At 38.6% G+C, this 21,546-nt stretch overlaps 2 protein-coding genes and 1 pseudogene across 8 annotated transcripts in view; 2 read left to right on the top strand and 1 right to left on the bottom strand.

Annotated features, from left to right (window-relative positions):
• Positions 1-12,548, top strand: part of NCBP2 (nuclear cap binding protein subunit 2) — a 34,047-nt gene extending 21,499 nt beyond the window's left edge. The window contains exon 5 of the mRNA XM_058730962.1: positions 12,406-12,548. Within this exon, the coding sequence (XP_058586945.1) occupies positions 12,406-12,409 (4 nt within the window). The 3' untranslated portion in view covers positions 12,410-12,548. The remainder of the gene's footprint in view (positions 1-12,405) is intronic.
• SENP5 (SUMO specific peptidase 5) overlaps positions 1-21,546 on the bottom strand; it is a 51,833-nt gene that overhangs the window by 11,014 nt on the left and 19,273 nt on the right. For 3 of the 7 annotated variants that reach the window (XM_058730954.1, XM_058730953.1, XM_058730950.1), the window contains exons 2-6: positions 18,746-20,274; positions 10,369-10,474; positions 10,100-10,238; positions 9,798-9,845; positions 7,025-7,102 (exon numbers count right to left, since the gene is read on the bottom strand). In XM_058730954.1, coding sequence (XP_058586937.1) covers positions 7,025-7,102; positions 9,798-9,845; positions 10,100-10,238; positions 10,369-10,474; positions 18,746-20,243 — 1,869 coding nt within the window. In that variant the 5' untranslated portion in view covers positions 20,244-20,274. Of the gene's footprint in view, positions 1-2,296; positions 2,722-7,024; positions 7,103-9,797; positions 9,846-10,099; positions 10,239-10,368; positions 10,475-18,745; positions 20,275-20,419; positions 20,937-21,546 lie in introns of those variants that run through there. The other 4 variants (XM_058730952.1, XM_058730951.1, XM_058730955.1 and 1 more) reach the window with 4 other exon arrangements.
• On the top strand, positions 13,027-17,338 carry LOC131512381 (small ribosomal subunit protein eS24-like; annotated as a pseudogene).

A 21,546-nucleotide genomic window follows, 5' to 3' on the forward strand; every position in this document is an offset into this window, starting at 1 on the left:
AAATACAGATAAGTACACTTCAGTGTATATCTTTCCAGATTTTTCTTCTTTTTAATACATTATCTCTCATACATAACTTTATACATATAATTAAGAATGGTATGTGTGGTGGGTACTGTATTATTATTGACCCAATTATTTGTTGCCCTTCCTATAAAAAGGATTATATGGAACTGCCTGATGTCATGTGGCTTCACTGTCCCTCCCAGGTGAAGAAAGTAGTCCTGTCATGTGATTTGCTTTAACTAGTGCTCTGTAAATAGAAGTGAATTTATGTCATGACCAAGCTGAAGCTTCAAGAGCCATCCTGTGGCCCTGAGACTGTTATGTCTCCAGATTAGGTGCTGTTCCTCCCATCTGGGAGCCCATTTAAGAACTAAAGATGAGAAACTATAGGATCATGTCCTTAGACGCAGGAAAAGTATTTGATAAAACTCAACATCCATTTATGGTTAAAAACTGTCACATAAACTAGGAATAGGACCAAAACTTCTTTAACCTGATAAAAGAGTATCTACAAAAAACCCTACAACTGTCAACACAAACAGTAGTGAAAGACTGCTTTTCTCCTAAGACTGAGAACAAGGCAAAGATGTCCCCTCTCATAGAAGTCCCAGCCAGTGCAATAAGGCAAGAAAAAAAATGGCATACAAATTGGAAGGGAAAATTAAAACACTGACTACTTAGAGACATGATTGTCTATGAAAATCTCACAATCTACAAAAAAGTTCCTACAACCAATGAGTCTGGCAAGGTCACAGGATACAAGGTCAATTCACAGAAATAAGTTGTATTTCTATTGCTAACAGGAAACAATTGGAAGACAGCATTTAAAAAATTCTGTTTATAGCAGTTTTGGAAATATGAAATAGGGCTATGTTTTGTTTTATAATTTTTTTTTAATGTTTATTTTTGAGAGAGACAGGAGGACGTGAGTGGGGGAGGGGCAGAAAGCGAGGGAGACACACAATCAGAAGCAGGCTCCAGGCTCTGAGCTGTTAGCACAGAGCCTGACATGGGGCTCGAACTCACAAGCCGTGAGATCATGACCTGACCTGAAGTCCGACACTCAACCGACTGAGCCAACCAGGTGCTTCATGTTTTGTGTTGTTTTGTTTTTGAGATAAAGAGGGCGCAAGTGATCTAGGGGGAGTGGGAGAGAGAAAGAAAGAAGCAGGGCTCGAGCTCACCCAATGTGGGACTTAAACTCATGAACCATGAGACTGTGACTGTGCCGAAGTCAGATGCTTAACAACAGCCACCCAGGCGCCCAGGGTTACATTTTTTTTAAATATGTGCAAGACCTGTACACTAAGAATTAGAAAATATTGCTGAGAAAAATTAAAGACCCCAAATAAAGGGAACATGTACCATGTACATGGAAATGGAAGATTTAATATTGTTAAGATGTTTATTCTCCCCAAACTAAATAATCCTGCAAGTTTAAAAAAAAAAAAAAAGACAAGCTGATTCTAAAATTTATATGAAAATGAAAATGCAAATGACCTGGAATTCCCAAAACATTCTGGAAAAAGGATAAAGCTGGCCAACTTACACTATATATCAAGATATACTCTAAAGATACAGTGATCAAGACAGTGTGGTATTGGCATAATAACAGAGATCAATGGATAAGAACACAAAGTGCAGAAATCGACCCATACATATGTGGTCAGCTGATTTTCTACAATGGTACCAAAGCAATGAAACTAGGAAAGAGAAGTCTTTTCAAGCAAATGACATTGGAAGAACTGGATATCCATATGGAGAAATCATCAAAATTAAAAATCTTTACCAAAACACATGGTTAAGAAAATAAGTAAAAAAGCTATAGACAGAAAACAATCACAAAACATAGACCTGACAAAGAATTTATTTCCAGAACACCTTTCTTTACTACAAACCTTTTCATTCATATCACCCACCCATTTTTCTGCTGAGTTGGTAGTCTTTTTCTTATCAATTTGTATAAGCCCTTTATATATTAAGAAAATCAGTTCTGTGACATTAATGGCAAATATTTTCCCTAGTTTACTATTTGTCTTTTTACATTGCTCCTATTTTATTTTATTTTATTTTTTTAATTTTTTTTTTTAACGTTTATTTATTTTTGAGACAGAGAGAGACAGAGCATGAACGGGGGAGGGCCAGAAAGAGAGGGAGACACAGAATCGGAAGCAGGCTCCAGGCTCTGAGCCATCAACCCAGAGCCCGACGCGGGGCTCGAACTCACGGACCGCGAGATCGTGACCTGAGCTGAAGTCGGACACTTAACCGACCGAGCCACCCAGGCGCCCCTACATTGCTCCTATTTTAAATGCAGAGTTATTTTTATGTAACTGAATTCACTTTTCTTTTATAAACTTTTAAGTTGTGCACAGAATGGACTCAGTTACCCTATGGACCAGTTCTTTCATGGAGTTTTCTTAGTATTTCCATTGTTTTATTTATTTTTGTTGCATTCAAATCCTTGGTCATTCTGTAATCTATCTTGATGTAATCTAATTTAGTGAACACTAAATTCTGTTTTTAATTTTTTCTTTAATGATCAAGGCATTTAATGGCCATTAGCTTTCTTCTTCTTCTTCTTCTTCTTTTTTTTTTTTTTTTTGAGTTTATTTATTTTGAGAGAGAGGCAGAGAGAGAATCCCAAGCAGGCTTTGCACCATCAGTGTGGAACCTGATGCAGGGCTTGAGTCCATGGAACCCTGAGATCATGACCTGAACGAAAATCAAGAGTCGGACACTCAACCGGCTGAGCCACCCAGGCACCTCCTATATATTGAAATTTTATCACACAGTTTACTTTCTACCTTAAATTCTACCTCATCTGCTCCTGATACTGCCATTCCTTCTTTTTATTTACCACTCCTTTCTTTTGGTTTACATTTGCCTAGACGCTTTTTAACTGTCACTTTATTTTCAACCTTTCTTGTTCATTTTCTTTTATGTTTCTTATATATAGCATATACAGGCATACCTCAGAAATATTGTGGGTTCAGTACCAGACCACTGCAATAAAACGAGTCAAAGGAGTTTTTTTGGTTTCCCAGTGCATATAAAAGTTGTTTACACAAACTGTAGCCTATTAAGTGTGCAGCATTATGTCTACAAAAAATATACATACCTTAAATAAAAAATACTTTTTGTTATTAAAAGTGCTAACCACCAACAATGCTGACTCACTTTTAGTGAGTTGTAATCTTTTTGATGGTGGAGGGTCTTGCCTAAATGTTGATGGCTCCTGACTGATCGGGATGGTAGTGTACTGAAGGATGGGTGGCTGTGGTAATTTCTTAAATTGGATAACATGAAGTTTACAGTACTGATAGAATCTTCCTTTCGTGAACAATTCCTCTGTAGCATGTGATGCTGTTTGATAGCATTTTACCCACAGAACTTCTTTCACAATTGGTGTACATTTTCTCAAACCCTGTTGCTGCTTTATCAACTAAATGCATATAATATTCTAAATCCTCTGTTGCCATAACAATTCTCACAGCATCTTTACTAAGAGCAGATTCCATCTCAAGAAACCACTTTCTTTGCTCATCTGTAAGAAGCAACTCCTTATCTATTCAAGTTTTATCAAGAGGTTGCAGCAATTCAGTCCCATCTTCAGGCTCCACTTCTAGTTCTCTTGCTATTTCCCCCACATCTGCATTTACTTCTTCCACTAAAGTCTTGAACCCTCAAAGTCATCCATGATAGTTGGAACCCACTTCATCTAAACTCCTGTTAATTTTGATATTTTGACCTCTTCCCATGAATCATAAATGTTCTTAATGGGGCACCTAGAATGGTGAATCCTTTCCAGAAGATTTTCAATTTACTTTGCCCAGATACATCAGAGGAATCACACACCATCTATGGCAGCTATAGCCTTATAAAAAGTATGTCTTAAATAATCTGACTTGAAAATTGAAATTACTCCTTGGTCTATGGGCTGCAGAACAGAGGTTATGCAGGCATAAAAATATTAATCTCGTTGGACATCTCCATCAGGGCTCTTAGGGTAACCAGGTGCATTGTCAATGACAGGTCTTATTTTGAAAATTTTTTTTTTTTTTTCAACATTTTTTATTTATTTTTGGGACAGAGAGAGACAGAGCATGAACGGGGGAGGGGCAGAGAGAGAGGGAGACACAGAATGGGAAACAGGCTCCAGGCTCCGAGCCATCAGCCCAGAGCCTGACGCGGGGCTCGAACTCACGGACCGCGAGATCGTGACCTGGCTGAAGTCGGACGCTTAACCGACTGCGCCACCCAGGCGCCCCGACAGGTCTTATTTTGAAAGGAATCTTTCTGAGTAGTAGGTCTCAACAGTGGGCTTAAAATAATCAGTAAATCATGTTGTGACCAGATGTGCTGTCGTCCAGGCTTTGTTGTTCCATTTACAGAGCCCAGGCAGAGTAGGTTTAACATAATTCTTAAGGGCCTTAGGATTTTCAGAATGGTAAATGAGCACTGGCTTCAACTTCAAGTCACCAAGCCACATAAGCCCCTACCTAACAAGAGAGTCAGCCTGTCCTTTGAAGCCAAGTATTGACTTTTTCTTCTCTAGCTATTAAGGTCCTAGATGGCATCTTCTGCCAATAGAAGTCTGTTTCATCTACACTGAAAATCTGTTGCTTAGTGTCGTCACCTTTATGAATTATCTGAGCCAGATCTTCCAAATAACTTGCTGCAGCTTCTACACCAGCACCTGCTGCTGCTTCACCTTGCACTTTTATGCTATGGAGACGGCTTCTTTCTTTAAACCTCATGAGCCAACCTCCGCTAGCTTCAAATTTTTCTTCTTTCAGTTTCCTCATCTCTCTCAGCATTCACGGAACTGAAGACAGTCAGGGTCTTGCACTAGATTAGGCTTTGGCGTAAGGGACTGTTTTGTCTGGTTTGATCTTCTATACAGACTACTAAAACCTTTGCCGTATCAGCAATAAGGCTGTTTTCACTTTGTCATCCATGTGTTCATTGGAGTAGCCTTCAAGAACTTTTCTTCTGTGTTCACAACTTGTCTGGCACAGGAGGCCTAGCTTCCAGCCAATCTCAGCTTTCAGTATGCCTTCCTCACTAAACTTGATAATTTCTAGCTTTTGATTTAAAGTGAGAGGCATAGGACTCTTCCTTTCACTTGAACACACTGTGGTGTTACTGGTCTAATTTCAATATTGCTGTGTATCTAGGGAATAGAAAGGCCCAAAGGGAGAGAGACGGGAACAGTTGGTGGGGGGAGCAGTCAGAACATACATAAGTTTGCCATCTTCTATGGGTACAGTTCGTGGCACCCCAGAACAATGGCTATACTAACATCAAGGATCACTGATCACTATAAAAAATATAATAATAATAAAGTTTGAAATACTACAAGAATTACCAAAATGTGACACAAAGACACAACGTGAGCAAATGCTGTTGGAAACACGGCGCCAATAGACTTACTTGATGCAGGATTGCCACAAATCAATTTGTAAAAAGCGCAGTATCTGTGAAGCACAATAAAGTGAAGCACAATAAAAGAAGGTATGCCTGTATGTGGCTTGTACCACTGGATAGGCTGTATTGGTGTTTATCCAAGAAAAATTAAGGATAACTATTAGGGGACTGGTCAATTTAAAAAATATACCCATACAGTGGGATGCTACTTAACCAAGAAGAGTTATGTAGATGAGGAAAAGATAATCATATACTGTACTTGGAAGTCATCTTTCACATTTCCTTCTCCTTCATCCCCATAACCAATCTGTCACCCAAGTCCTGTTGATTTTACTTCCTAGATCATATTTATGTACATATCCCATCTATCCTGCTACCATTCTAATCCAAAGTACCACTAATGGTACTTTGCAGTGGCCTCCTGTTCTACCCACATCAGCTTTGCTCCCACACTAATCCATCTTCTTCAGTGCTGCTAGAGCAAAGACTACAAATTGGATGATGTCACCAAAAACTCTTCAATAGATTCCTATACATTTAGAGTAAAATTCAAAATCTAAACCTTAATGCCCTACATCACGAGATCAGGTCCACTTCATGCCACTCTCTTCTTTGCTCTCTGTACTCCAGCTACACTAGCTGCTGCCCATGTTTCTACCATCATAATATAATGATGTGCTTAGTGATTTACTGTTGTGCTTAGTGATTTACACAAATTATCTCATTTAATCCTCTCAGCAAGGTAAATACTTGTGATACTACCATTTGACAAATGAGGAAACTGAAGCTTTAGAGGAATTAAGTCATCTGCCCAAGGTCTTACAACTTGTTAAGTGGCTACAGCAGGATCTGAACCCAGGTCTGAGTCCTGAGTTCATTCTATCTATTCCCCTGGATTTGTACCCTTCAGCCATGTTTATCTTGGCATTACTGATAATGCTTTGCACATATTACCTAAATAGTCATGTTCAGTCAGGTGTTTTACTTTGCAAAAAATTATTTCCATCCACAACTACTCAAGACAAGACTTACTCTTAATTTTCTATAACCTATCCAGTATAAAAAGACAAAATGCTCCAGTATCTCTAAACCTGTAACTGTGGAATCTAAACTCGGTAATTATGTCAAAATATCAAAAACAGAATATAAATGGGCTTTTAAAATAATGTTTCTGGCACTAGTAAATGACTCCAGAGAGAAATTAAGGTTGCAAGGAGCTTTAAGGGTTATGCTGATTTTATCATTTTGTTTTATGAAGCCCAAATGAAGCATTCTGAAGCCCAAATAAGTGTCTCGTCCAAGTTGCACAGCAAGCTAATGACAATGCTGGAACCATTAACTTCCAGCCCAGTGCTTTCATTTAGAGCATAATCCAATCAACTGGACAGACTTGGAGTTTTATTAGTGTCTTGTGTTTCAAACAACAGGATGTAAAAAACAATAAGAAATAATTATATTAAAAGAGTGGTTTTTTTTTAAGCGTCTATTTCTAATCAGTATCATATGGACATTAAAGTTGTTATCCTTCCAACTCAAAGTGGCTTATTTGCATTTCACATTTAGAATAAAAAAGAAATAAAGAGAATACCTTTTTAGTCCATCTTTTTACTCCATTATATCCTTTGGTTACCAGCTGTCTATGAAAAAAGCTGTTGAAGAAGTGAACCTAGAAGAGACATCAAATATAAGCACCCAGATTATATTAAGCTGTACCCAGATTTAACTTCAAAAGAACATGGAAATTTAAAAACCCTTGTATGTAAGACAGACCAAAAGGAGGAAAAGTTTCTTCTATAGAAAACACATTACCTGATTCACAGAAGATTCTGTTCCAAATTTTCTTAGAATAACCTTACACTGTGGTCTATAGTCAGAACTGGAATGGGACAGTAAATAAATAGATTACCTGAATCCAATCAAGTAGAGAAGCAACCTGACAAATCTCTCCAAATCAGGTGATAAAACTGAAAGAGGCTAAGAAAGAATGAGGTAACATTACCTTGAACTCAAGGGATATGGATTACAAAACTAACCCCATCTGAAGGATATGGACTTGCAGACTCCTGCTTTCATAACTGTTAAAAAGCCTTAACATGATCATTTCTAGCACAGAAATAATTAACCTGGTCATATGGAACATCGTGTCCTGACATCAAATTTCTGGCTTATAAATTAGGATCAGCTCATGTGAGCTAGTAAACATATTGTGGTCTTAATGTGTTCACTCAGTAATGGATTCGCTTGAGATGAAAAAAATGTTCCCTCAGTGTTGAGGTTCTCAGGATGTGGTCACCAGATCAGCAGTATCAGCATCCCCAGGAACTTCTTAAAATGCAAATTTTCAGGCCCTACCCCAGACCATTTACTAATGCAGAAACTGAGCGTGGAGCTCAACAGTTTGGTTTGATAAACCTTCCAAAAAATCCTAATGCACACTGTTCTGAGATCTCTGCAGCTTAAGATATCAATAAAAAGAGCTTGTAATAGCTATTTCTAAGAAAAGTGATTCTCAAACTCTGTGTGCATTCGAATCCGGACAGCTTGTGAAAGCAGATTGTTGGGCCCCACCTCCAGTTTCTGATTCAGTAGGGGTAGGTTAGAGTTCAAACTTTTACATCTCTGGTAAATTCCTAGGTAATGTTGGTGCTACTGGTCTGGGGACTGTAAGTGTCCTTTTAATCCAATGAAGGTTCAGAATTAAATATAATGTAGAAATAATGAAGGTAAATTATACCCTTAAAATTAACACCTTTATGTTAAAAGTCATCTATAATATGTGTTTAGGTTTAAACTTTCTGGTGATTAAGAGAATTTCACATAATAGAGAATCCAACAGATTAACCTCATGATTCCAATTTAAAATGCAACAGAATTGCAATTTTAAGTGGAAAGTTGTAAAACATTTTGTCTATATTCATAAAGTGTTGGAATCTCCGACTCATTATATTTATCTGTTTAAATTATTAGATTTATAAAAGTATTTGGAAAGATTTTAGATACTGAAATCAAAAGTTACCCATCAGACAATCTAAATACTCAGAAAAATTAACACATTAAATTAAAAAAAATAATTTTAATAGTAACAAAACTCTATGGGAATTTTAGAGTTTAAGGAGGGTTTGTCTGTATTTGAACAGAATACCCAAGATTAATCCAAGAAAAAGTGACAATGAATACCACTTTATTACATCTTTAAAAAGAATAAGACTTTAAGTTAAATTGAAAAACTTAAAGCAAAAATACACTTTTTGTGCATCTCCTCACTGTTAAAAAAGAGACAACAGACCCAAAATAGAGTCTAACTTAGTGCTGACTTGTGCTTAGCCCATGTCACCAAACCAAAAATACCTAACCTAATTGCAACTTCAGCCTCTCCCAGGACTGTAATCTTAATAGAACTACCTGCTCAGCACTACTTAGGTAACCTGCCTGTTAGGCCTGGTCTTCCCCTCAAGTAAGGTAACTTTGCTCCAATCAATCTACTCTTACTAATAACCCCCTTGTCCTGCCCCCTTCTGCCTTATAAGTCTTCCATTTTGTACAGCTCTTCAAAGCTCCTTTTTACTTGTTAGATGGGATGCTGCCTGATTCATGAATGATTTGAATAAAGCCAGTAAGATCTTAAAATATACTCAGTTGTTTTTTATTTTTGAGAGCAAGTTCGAATGGGGGGAGGGGCAGAGAGAAAGGGGCCAGAGGATCCGAAGTGGGCTCTGCAAAGACAGCAGTGAGCCCGATGCAGGACTAAAACTCACCAACTGGGAGATTATGATCTGAGCCAGAGTTGGATGCTCAACTGACTGAACCACCCAGGTGCCCCAACTTTTTTCACACCTTAAAAAAGCCTCCTTGGGGTGCCTGTCTGGTTCAGTTGGTGGAGTGTGTGACTCTTGATCTTGGATTGGGAATTCAAGCCACTCATACAGAGATTACTTAAATCTTAAATTAAATCTTAAAAAAAAAAAAGGTGGGGCACGCCTGGATGGCTCAGTCCGGTTGAGTGTCTGACTTCCGCTCAAGTCATGATCTTGCAGTTCGTGGGTTCAAGCCCAACGACAGGCTCTGTGCTAACAGCTCAGAGCCTGAAGCCCACTTCAGATTCTGTGTTTCCTCTTTTTGTCCCTCTCCCGCTCATGCTCGCTCGCTCTCAAAAGTAAATGAACATGTAGGAAAACACTGGCAATCTGACTTTCTTATGCTCAAATATTGTCTAGAACCTATGCCCAACCTGTTAGCGCCTGATCAAGATAAAATCAAAACCTTTAAAAATCGAAGGAATATCAAATAATGACATCAAGTTAAAAAGAAACCTCATTTTAATACACAAGAATTCTCTCTCCTGAAGAGTAACTTTCACTTACTTTGTCTGGGACTGCATCCATTATCAGCTCACCATACATATTAATGACCTATAAAAAGTCAACATAAAACCAGCTTACTAACCCTATACAATTCAGAACATCCCATCAGAATGAATAACACTGACACCCGTTAACAGTAATCAAACCTTTTGGATGCTGAGGTTGGTGAATGAGTAGCTTTAGTAAGGGTAAAGAATCCTTGATTCAAAACATAACTATGAGACCAACCCAAAGGTTAATTATATTTTATTATCCAACATCCTCTGCAACTTTTCCACACTGAGAACCTACAATACACTAACCTGGTCATTCAGCCAATTCTGACCATCCAGAGTTGCCAGATCATCCATATCCAGCATGTGCTTATTGTAGAAGATGCGGAAGTTGCATTTTTGATGCCTGGCCCGATAGTTTGTTATTTCTCTATTGATAAATGGTTTTCTGAAAAAGAAAGATTTTGAAAGAAAAGAAACACGAGTTCCACTAAATTTACTAAGTATCTTCTTTTTTTAAAGTCACATGTGCCAACAATTTTATTTTCAAGGGCTTAAATTAAGCATTATTGACAAACCTATTAGAAAAGTCTTCATTAAAGACATCTTTTAGTCTTCCAAGGACGTCTTTTTCACTGAGTGGGACCAAACTGCCATACTTCTTCATAACCTCATCTAGGAATCCTTAAATAAAGGAAGAGAAATTACAATGGAAAAACCATTTTCAGCAAAAGTCGTTCTCCCAATATTTAACCTATACACAACACTTCCTACACATCTAACCTATACATTACGCTATACGGAAATCTTTTAATTAAAAGTTATGTTTTGTAAAAAATAAAATAGATCAGGCCCTCACCATTCCAATCCAGAGAGAAATGCCTTAAGGTATCATTTCACATTGGATTTTTAAAGCTACTGATGCACTGTTAGAAAATGGCTAGCTAAAACTGAAGATTGACATCACTCAGTAGTTTAACCTTGAAGAAGAATCTTCCCTTCTAAAGAGTGAAATCTAAAATGGTTTAATCACCTGGTTAAATGTGTATCACATCTGGTAACTAAAGGAGTTTTCTTTTTTAAAATATTTTTTTATTTTTGAGAGAGAGCGCATGTGCGCATGAGTGGGGAAGGGGTGGCAGGGCTACAGAGGATCCAAAGCGGGCTCAGAGCTAACAGCAGCAAGCCCAATGCGGGGCTCGAAATCACAAACCCTGAGATCATGACTTAAGCTGAAGCTGAATGCTCAACCAACTGAGCCACCCGGGTGCCCCTAAAGGAGTTATCTTTTCAAAAACCACAATTTGTTGAGGGATTTGTTGATATCGCAGTCACTATTATTTGGTAAGTGTGTGTCAGCATATTTTAAAAGGTGAAGCAGGGGCACCTGGGTGGCGCAGTCGGTTAAGCGTCCGACTTCAGCCAGGTCACGATCTCGCGGTCCGTGAGTTTGAGCCCCGCGTCAGGCTCTGGGCTGATGGCTCGGAGCCTGGAGCCTGTTTCCGATTCTGTGTCTCCCTTTCTCTCTGCCCCTCCCCCGTTCATGCTCTGTCTCTCTCTGTCCCAAAAATAAATAAAAAACGTTGGAAAAAAAAAAAAGGTGAAGCAGAATTAAAGGATGACTTCTTGGCCAGAATAGGACAGTCTTTGGGTCAAATAAGATGTATACGCATTTTAATGGCTTCCACGAGGACCCACTGAACAAACATACTTAAAAAGGTCCTAGGAAATAAAATCAGGGCTTTATTTCTAAGGAAATACACAGAAGCCGAGGGAAAGAAAGGCTTACAAAAATGCTGACATGACTTAGGACATTCACTGATGCTGAATGGGGAGAGCAATAACCTAATTAACCATCAGTCTAAAAGTCTCCAGAATTAAGATGGGAAGAATGAGCACTGTTAGCCACTTATTTTACCCAGTTCCCTTTCTACCTTCAAGAATGGCCTCTGGTACACATCAGTACAAAATGGACAGGAAAGAGAACAATGGAGTAACTGTCCCAAGAACAGGGTGGATTTTTTTGAGGGAGAGTCAGACAAAGGTGTGAAAAACAGATCTTCCTTTTGTTAGTCTCCTACCAGAAGGCTCCCAATTTGAAAGGCTTCAGAGCAAAGGTCAGGATATAGTAAACAGGAAAACGCTGATTGTTTATGCCTGGTTCTGGTGTAGGCTTTAGGCATAAAGAAGACAGAAAGGGAATCCTTTGTTCCAGCTTAATAAGAGAAGGAGGTAAAGATTTGGGGCTTCTAAACTTGTATTTGCCAACAAGTGTTTACAGGTTACCTAAGAACAGCCTTATGTCTGTCTACATGGGAGAATGAACTCAAATAGAAGATAAGGAATCCCAACATTTGAGAAACTGCATTTGAAGAGCAAATTTCATACAAAAATAATGCCCCTAATAATAAAAGAGTAAACTGTAGGCTCAGCAACCTGAGACTCTTCAAATAAGAAAGCAGTCTCCTCTATCAATGGGATATTGACCCCAATTCGAAACTAGTATCATAGGAAAGAGGTATCCCTCTTAACAGTGTTATCTATGGCAGGTAGTATTAGGGGGATTTTAAGTTATTTTTGTTTCCTCTTATCTGCATTTTTGTTTTCACTTTCAGATGATAAACATGGATTTCTAATGCAGTAGAAAGGTCCTGTGCGGATGTTCAAGGAGAACCCTAGAGGACAATGTCTTATTGGTACACGCATCTCACTGGGACCAGAAGTAAAACTGCATTCAAATAGCATTATCATAAACCAAGCACTACTACATCTCATCCTTTTAACTACCCTGTGTTAGATAGCATCCCTACTTTACCAATGGAGGTAGGAAGCTTAGGGAGGTTAAGTAACTTTCCCAAGAACCCTTAAGTAGCATATGGCAGAGTAAGATTCTGATTATAGGTTATATGACCACAGAAAGTTAACCATTAACTATTAACCTATGCTGCCTCCAAAGCAGGAGATACCTATTATCTTTTCTCTACAAAAGCAACTTGTTCTTCACTGCATCTTTTCCTTTTAATACCCCCTGGCCAAGAATTACCCAGAAAATGGCTTCTTAAGATGAGAATTAAACCCATTATTTTTTACCCACTTGCATTCACAAACTAATGAACCAAAAAGGAAAAATGCATTTGGCATAATACCAAAACTTCAATGTGACCAAGAAAGAAATGATAAAATGTTAGGGGAAAAAGAAAACAAAAACTAGAATTCAAATTATAGTCCATCTGCCAGCACAAAAGGTAGTAACAAAAGGTAGTAACTCTTCCTCCCTGGCTGCTAGAAGCTCACCCATCATGAACAACACAACAGTAACTGTTGGGACCAGCAAGTTCATGACCAGTCCACTATTTCAGCAGAAACAAGTGGTCACTGATGTTCTTCATCTGGAAAAGGCAAAAGTACCTACGTCAGAAATTCGGGGGAAAATAGCCAAAATGTACAAGACCACATCAGATGTCATCTTTGTATTTGGATACAGAACCCATTTTGGTGGTGGCAAGGCGACTGGCTTTGGCATGATTTATGAGTCCTTGGATTATGCAAAGAAAAACGAACCCACAGTCTTGTAAGACGGCCTGTATGAAAAGAAAAAGACCTCAAGAAAACAACAAAAGAACACAAGAACAGAATGCAGAAAGTCAGGGGGACTGCAAAAGCCAATGTTGGTGCCAGCAAAAAGGAGTAAAGATTCTACAGTGACTTTATCTGTGGTGATTGTGCAGATAAATACTGCAGAAATCCTTCATGAGAGGATTAATAAACTAAGAATTAAAAAAAAACCCACAAAAGGAAATAATATGAAAAACAAAACCTGAAGTGTTATTTCAGAAGTTAAATTGCTCATCTTAAACCAAATGTGGATAGTTTTTCTAAAGGCAATTGACAGGTCACATCCCACCATGAATGTGGAATGAGGTTGTGTTGTGCATACAAGAAATGGAACCATTTGCTTCTTCAACAAAATACAATACACATGTCAGAAAGGTCCCATCAAAAATAAGGAAGGCATGGGACGTCTGGCTGGCTCAGTGGGGCATGCCACTCTTGATCTTAGGGTTGTAGGTTCGAGCCCAACATCAGATGCAGAGATTACTTAAAACAAAATCTTAATGACAAAATAAGGCATGAAATAGCTAAGACTAAACTTAAGAAATGTGCAAGCCTAAGTGAAAAGCACAAAATTCTGGTGAAAGGACATAGGTCAATAAATGGAGTAATTCTTTGTTTTTAGACAGGAAAACTCAGTATTGTAATAAATGTAATTTCCCCTTAGTCTATAAATGTGATGCAATACCAATCAAAGCCATTATTTTTGTTTGTTTAATTGAAAAAACAAATCTAAAATTCATCTTGGGACCAAAACATGAGAAATTCCTAGAAATTTTTGAAAAGAATTAAAGAGGAGAGGTGAATAAGGGAGGGCAAGAGAGGAGAAGGGCCTACTCCCATCAAATTATAAAACTGGGGCAAGTGGGTGGCTCCACTGGTTAAGCGTCCCACCCTGGATTTTGGCTCAGGGCACGATCTCATGGTTTGTGAGTGTGAGCCCTTCGCCGGGCTCTGTGCTGATAGCACAGAGCCTACCTGGGATTCTCTGCCCCTCCTCTGCTCACACACACTGTCAAAATAAACTTTTTAAAAAAAATTATAAAACTACTAGAATTAAGACAGACTACTACTAGTATAGAAATTGAAAAACCAAATCCAGAAAGAGACCTAATAACAGGTAGCAACTCATAACCACAGGGAAAAGATCACTCAAATAATATTAGAACTATTAACTAAATCTTTTATTTACAGTTGGAATTCATTTTGATGTAAATTGAAGCCTAAATCAAGAGTCAGACGCTCAGTGCTCAATCGACTGAGCTACCCACGGGCCCAGGATTTTTTTTTTTTTTTAATATTTATTTATTTTTGAGAGAGAGGGAAAGACAGAGCGCAAGTGGGGGAGGGGCAGAGAGAGAGGGAGACACAGAATCCAAAACAGGCTCCAGGCTCTGAGCTGTCAACACAGAGCCCCACATGGGGCTCAAAATCATAAGCCGTGAGACCATGACCTGAGCCGAAGTTGGACACCGAACCAACTGAGCCACCCAGGTGCCCCAGTATTTTTTTTCTAATACATGACCATAAATATTTTAAAATAAAATGGCAATCATCCTGTAATTCCTTTAGAACTTTTATGCCCTTTAATATGAACATTATTTATTCAACATGTAAGGAGCACTCTAGTTTCTCTTTTTGAAGTTATTTTATCCTATTTAATACACTATGGAATTTTTTTTTCCCTAGGCCAATTCAAAACAATCTAGTAACCCAGTAAATGGGTATGCCATAAACAATTCCCTACTGGGGACCATTTGTTAATTTTTTAGCTCTCCAATTAATGTCACAACTAAAGCCCTTGATATATCCTGGTTCTGTTGTTTCCTCACAACACACTCACTAAAAGTTAAATCTCTGGGTCAAAGGACATGCATATCTAAAAGTTCTAAATTTTCATTAATGACTTCTTATATACACACGCAGCTTTAGTGTTTATGGAGTCAAACTGGTATATTGCGTCTGAGTTTCCTATCAGGCTTTAAAATGTATTATTGGGACGCCTGGGTAGCTCAGTTGATTGAATGTCTGACTCTTGATTTTGGCTCAGGTCATGATCTCATGGTGAGACTGGGATCTACGCTGGGCATTAAGCCTGCTTGGGATTCTCTCTCTCTCCCTCTGTCCCATCTCTGCACATACACTCTCTCAAAAAAATAACAGAAAATTATTAAATGTATTATTAATGTGAAATTATAAAATGGTGTTATAAAATGTGTTCTCTTTAATAGCTTTACTGACCCGTGATTCACATACCACAAAAAATTACTCTTCTAAAGTGTAAAATTCATTTTTTTTGGGGGGGGGAGGGGGGAATTCGGAGTTGTCCAACCATTACTATCACCTAATTTAGTAACATTCATATTACTCCACAAGAAACTTTGTACCAGTTAGGAGTCACTCCTCATTACTTCCTCTCTACAGCCCCTGGCAACTATTAACCTACTTTCTATCTCTATATTTGCCTACCATGGACATTGCAAATCAATAGAATCACACAGTATGTGGCCTTTTGTGCCTGGCTCTTTTTACTTAGCATGTTTTCAAGGTTCATCCACACTGAAACATACAGCAGTACTTCATTCCTTTTTATGCCAGAATATCCGATTGTATAAAATACCAAATTTTACTTACTTGTTCATCAGTTGATGGACATTTGGATTGTTTCTACTTTTTGGCTATGATGAATAATGATGCTATGAACATCTGTGTACAGGTTTGTGTGTGTTTGTTTCTAATTGGTTAAATTTTTAATCTACCTGGAATATACTGACATAGGAATCTATTTTTTTTCCTTCCAAAACCAGTTTTATGCAATATTTACAATTATAAAACAGTAAGTAAACTGTAGTAAGTACAACTGGCTCTTGATAAGTGTATCAATCTACTGCAGTGAACATGTGTAGTTCTATTAGAGAAAAGCCAGCATTCACCATGCCGTGGAACTTAGTATTAACTAATGCTATAGAAGTCAGTTAAAGGAGCATTCACTATACTGATTGTCCCGTATGGATTCCTATTCTAATTGCTCTATTAATCCTGATTATTCAGGTTTAGTTCCTTTATTTGTTGAATTTGTCCTTTTCATTGTGCTGGCTTTCCTCATATTTGGTGATAGATCGTGGGCTTATCTCTACTCGGGTAATTTTTTTTTTTTTTTTTGCTGGTGCAGGGAGGGCTGTGATGGGCAGTAGCTGTTGCTCTGCCTTCAACCCTTTTCAATCAGAATGGAGATGCTAAGTAAAACCCCAAAAATGGTTCTTCTGGTTCTTCTTTCCTCAGTCTATTAAAATAATGAATTACTTTGCAGATCACCAAGTGTGCATTCTGTAAAAATGCCTACTTCCTCATGTCACACTACAGTCTTACTGTATGCCATTAGTCAATTGATCAATTGCTTTTGGAAGTGCTACATCTCTTTAAGTTAATTGGTATCTATGCATAAATGCTTACTTTTTCAGGTTTATGTATTATATGGTTTTGCTAACTTTATAGTAGAGAATTTGCCTTTCCCTATTCTAAGACAGTATAAACAAAAGAAACTGTTTTGTTTTTAAAGATTTGCTAGGACTCTGTACTACTCTGTGTCTTTTTGTGGAGAAAAACTTTCTATACATACTTAATGGTTAAGAAAACAAAGTGCTCAGAATTGTTTAAACCACCAAGAAGTAATTCTCCTAATTCCCCAGAAAAGCCCTTTATAACAATTTGATATATATTTCCAGATGTGGCCGATACAAATGTGTGTGCACACTTCTACTCATATGCTCCATTTGTGTGTATATCTCTTAACAAAGTGGCATCATTCTGTTTTGCAACTTGCTTTTTTCACTTTATGTAGACAGCTTTCAGTTCAAAATATAGACTGAACTTTTTAACAGCTTCATAATGTACTATTGCCCAGATGTGCTGTAATTTATACTTCCATAGAAACTTTTTTTTTTGGTTGTCTCCAGTTTTGTTTCGTTTTTATAAAAAAAAAAAAATTTTTTTATGTTTATTCATTTTTGAAAGACAGAGAGAGACAGAGAGCAAGTAGGGGTGGGCGGAGAGAGAGGGGGGACACAGAATCCAAAGCATACTCCAGGCTCTGAATTGTCAGCACAGAGCCCAACGTGGGGCTCGAACTCACGAACCACGAGATCATGACCTGAGCCGAAGTCGGACGCTCAACTGACTGAGCCACCCAGGTGCTCCAGTTGTCTCCAGTTTTTTTACTACCAGGACAATACTATAAGTAATGTCCCTATACAAATAAATATATTCCTATTTTGGATAAACTGCAAGAAGGCGAATGGGCCAAAGACTAATATTGCCATATTGTCTTCCAAAAATGTTTACACCAGCTTACTCATGGGGTAGATTTTGACAAGAAGACTTTTTAAAGTATGACGTAAAAACTTGAAGCCATTAAAGATAGATAAGTTTCACAATGAAGAATTGACAATTTCCTTTAAGCGAAATTATCACACTCAAAGTCAGGGTACTTTTACCTTTGGGGAAGAAAAACTTAAACTCTTAGGACATTTGTAATTAAAATTTAACAAGGTAGGAATCACTGTTGCTCACTGCCACAGTCTCAGAACTAGCACAGTGCCTGGCATATAGGAACTTCTAGGCAAAGGAAAATTATATACAAACCAAAGATGGCCAAGAAACACAGAAAAAGATGTTCAAACTTTAAACTCAAAAACACAAATCAAAACAACTCTCAGGTGATCTAGAAGAGAAGATTAGTAAATTTTAACAAGTGTAAACTGGTTCAACTTTTTGGAGGGTAATTTCACAATTCTCTTAAAATTTTAAGTGTATTTGTTCATCATCAATTCCACTACTACAAATTTAACTTAGAGAAAAAACTGTTAAAGTATATAGAAGTAGTTTCATTGCACTATCATTTATAGAAGAAAACAACTGGAAGCAACACAAATATCATCAACCAAAACTTAAAGTATTGAACATCTCCATAATACAGCAATATAGAAGACTTCAAAGAAGAATGTCTAAATGCTTACAGGGAAATCCATGTGTGGAAGGAAAAAACAGGAATCTCCCAGAAAAGATAATGGGGGGCACTTGGGTGGCTCAGTCGGTTAGGCATCCAACTCTTGGTTTTGGCTCAGGTCATGATCTCATGGTTTGTGAGTTTGAGCTCCACATCGGGCTCCGTGGGAACAGTACGGAGCCTGATTGGGATTCTCTCTCCCCCCCTCTCTCTGCCCCTCCCCCAACTCATTCTGTCTCTCAAAAAGAAACAAACTTAAAAAAAGAACAAAGAAAGAAAAGATAATGGACAGCAAGTGTGGGCCGCAGGTTGAGGGAGAATAAAGGAAGAGTGCGTACCAGAAAGGCAGATTGACAGCTGTTCGTCATCCACAGGAGATGCTTTCTGACTGTTCCTCCCACCTCCTGCTTGATTTTCGAGTTTGAGTCCACTGCATGTCAGAGGAGCCTCCAGTGGACTTTTACAGTAAGGGTGGTCCAGCAACTTAGAACTAAGAATGTTCTGCTTGAGAGATCCATCCTCATCCATCTGGCATGAGCTCTCAGTCTTTTCGGACACAGGCCCATCTACATCACTCACAGACTGATCTGCCCCAGACATGGGCAGTTTTACTCTGTCATCACTGACAGTACTTGTCCGATTTTCCTGACCCAGAGTCATAACTTCTCTTTCGTTTTCTGAGATAAACATGTTACTAGAATCATGTTCTGATAAGGGGATATCATGAATCAGCTCTGTACACTCCCACTTAGGAGAACAGGGTGACTGGTCCCAGGTGTATGTGACACTACCATTCTGTTGGTCAGGGAATGCTTCATCTAAACTAAGCTCCTTGCCCAAGAAAGGGCTTCCTTTAGTGTGGCCATCAGGCACATGAGAGTTCTTTCCCTTCATCACAGCATTGCTGTCCATATCTGGGAAGTATGGTTGATGCCGACAAGAAGGGTCTTTAGGTTCTGGGGAAGGGAATGGGCTGCAACTGCCACCCTCACTGTTTTCCCTAAGGGTCTCTTGATGGTCCCCAGTGACCTGCACCCAGCTTCGCTGGGCTTTTTTTAGCTTGCAAACTTTGCTTTTTGTTCTGAAGTGCTGGGATCTGAGAATCCTGTACCGAAATCTAATCATGGATAATTTCTCATACATCATAAGAGGAGATACTTTTATTCTTCTATGTTGGTTAAGTTGAAACTTTTTTGGAATCAGGGGTCCCCCATTCCTGTGGTGCTCCAGCCCTTGGTAGCAGCCATAACAAAAGCGCTTTCTCTTATGGTTGCTCAAGGTGACCACAATTGTGCCACTCTCACCTGGACTTTGGCTCTCCCCATTGAACTTCATGGGAAAGTCAGAAGCTTGTGGCTCCGTCCTAGGTCTGTGACCACTGACCTGACCTAAAACACTATTTGCTGGTAAGTCCGCAACCGCCTTCAAGAGACTTTTATCTCCACAGTATTCATGGTCAGAGTTCTTTGTTGATGATAGCAGCCTCTCTGCTTGGAGTTTCAGGAGGGTCCTTGAGGAGGAAATGAAGTGTTTAGAGTCTTTTCTTTTCACTTTAGAGGGCAAAGTACTAACATTCTGAAGAGCCACACTGGACTTTGCCTTAGCAAAAAAAGGTGCATCCTGGATCCATGTCTTCTGGATTTGAAGGGCCTTCTTTCTGCACTGGAAATGCCTCAGCTGCCTGCTCCAAATAACTGGCCTTCCCAATTTGGCTTTCAGAATGCACAAGTGTTGGTGAAAGCAGAACTTCTTAAAGCCTCCAAATCCAGTATTCCATTTCTCAGAAAAGGCTAAGTGGATTCCTTTCCTCCATAAAATTTTCTTCTGTTTTTTCATTTTTCTGATGCATAATGAGATCTTGATGCAGCTGTGAAGAGAAAGAAGAGTTACACATTTACCCTAAAAATGTCATTAAGATACAATCACAGCATTAGAAGTTAGAAAACTCTTAGGGGCAAAAAAAAAAGCCTATGAAGTGCAATTTAGACTATCAGACATAACAAAATCCTTACCTGATTAAGGTTTTCCCCACAGTGAAAACTGGAAGACATGAATACTCTCACATGACCCCATTTGGTATAGCTGACTCTGACAGAAATGTCAAGATCATTTCCCAATATGCAGTCAATTTCTGATGGAGTAAACAGGGTAGGAAGTCAGAAGAAAATCAGTCAGTGTTGACACTGCTTCTTGTTAGCTAAGTGACTTTAAGTCAGTCACCCAAATTCTGTGTTCTCATTTGTAAAATGCAGGATGGGGAAGGAGGGGGGACCACATACCATTTAAAACTGATTCCATATAAAAAGAGTGTGTTCTAGGGGTGCCTGAGTGGCTCAGTCGGTTAAGGGTCCAACTTCAGCTCAGGTTATGATCTCACAGTTCGGGAGTTCAAGCCCCGCGTCAAGCTCTGGGCTGACAGCTCAGAGCCTGGAACCCACTTCGGATTCTGTGTCTCCCTCTGTCTGCCCCTCCACTGTTTGCACTCTGTCTCTTGCATTGTCTCAAAAGTAAATAAACATTAAAAGATTTTTTTTTAAAAGAGTGTGTTCTATACATCAAATCTTAGAAAGGAAGGGCAATACTTTTGCTGGGTATAGACATCTAGAGGCAGACAATGCAAGCAACATCAGTACCTCAAGAGGGAAACCAGCTTCCTCTTTGTCAGTCAAAAACTTTGAGTGACAATGCAGGGATATGAGCCCATTAGGTGCTATCACACAGTTAGGGTTCTGATTCTCAAGTGAATCTAAGTAAAAAAGCACACGCACACACACGCATATATGAAGTTCGGGGACACACTTATTAGGAATGATAGAAGAAAATGATAGTAAAAAACCAAACAGGATCCCTCCTCAGATTTAATAAGATCTAGCACTACTGAAGGCTCTTCAGTGCAGAATGAAAGGTGTCGGCTGTTGTGGGTGGTGGGGCAGAAGAAATAATAGACTATGAATCAAAAAACTAATAATCTAATTTCAGCTTGCTATTAGCTTATTAAGAAAAGTTGTATTACTTTTTTGTGCATCAGTTTTCTCTGGGGGAAAAAAAAAAAAAAAAGGACTGAGCACATGTTTACCTCAGTTCCCTCTCCAAATCCCATTAAGATGACAGAAATGGGTTTTAAGAAGGGAAAAACTCT

Source organism: Neofelis nebulosa, chromosome 5 (assembly GCF_028018385.1).
Source record: "Neofelis nebulosa isolate mNeoNeb1 chromosome 5, mNeoNeb1.pri, whole genome shotgun sequence".
Lineage (NCBI taxonomy): Eukaryota > Metazoa > Chordata > Mammalia > Carnivora > Felidae > Neofelis > Neofelis nebulosa.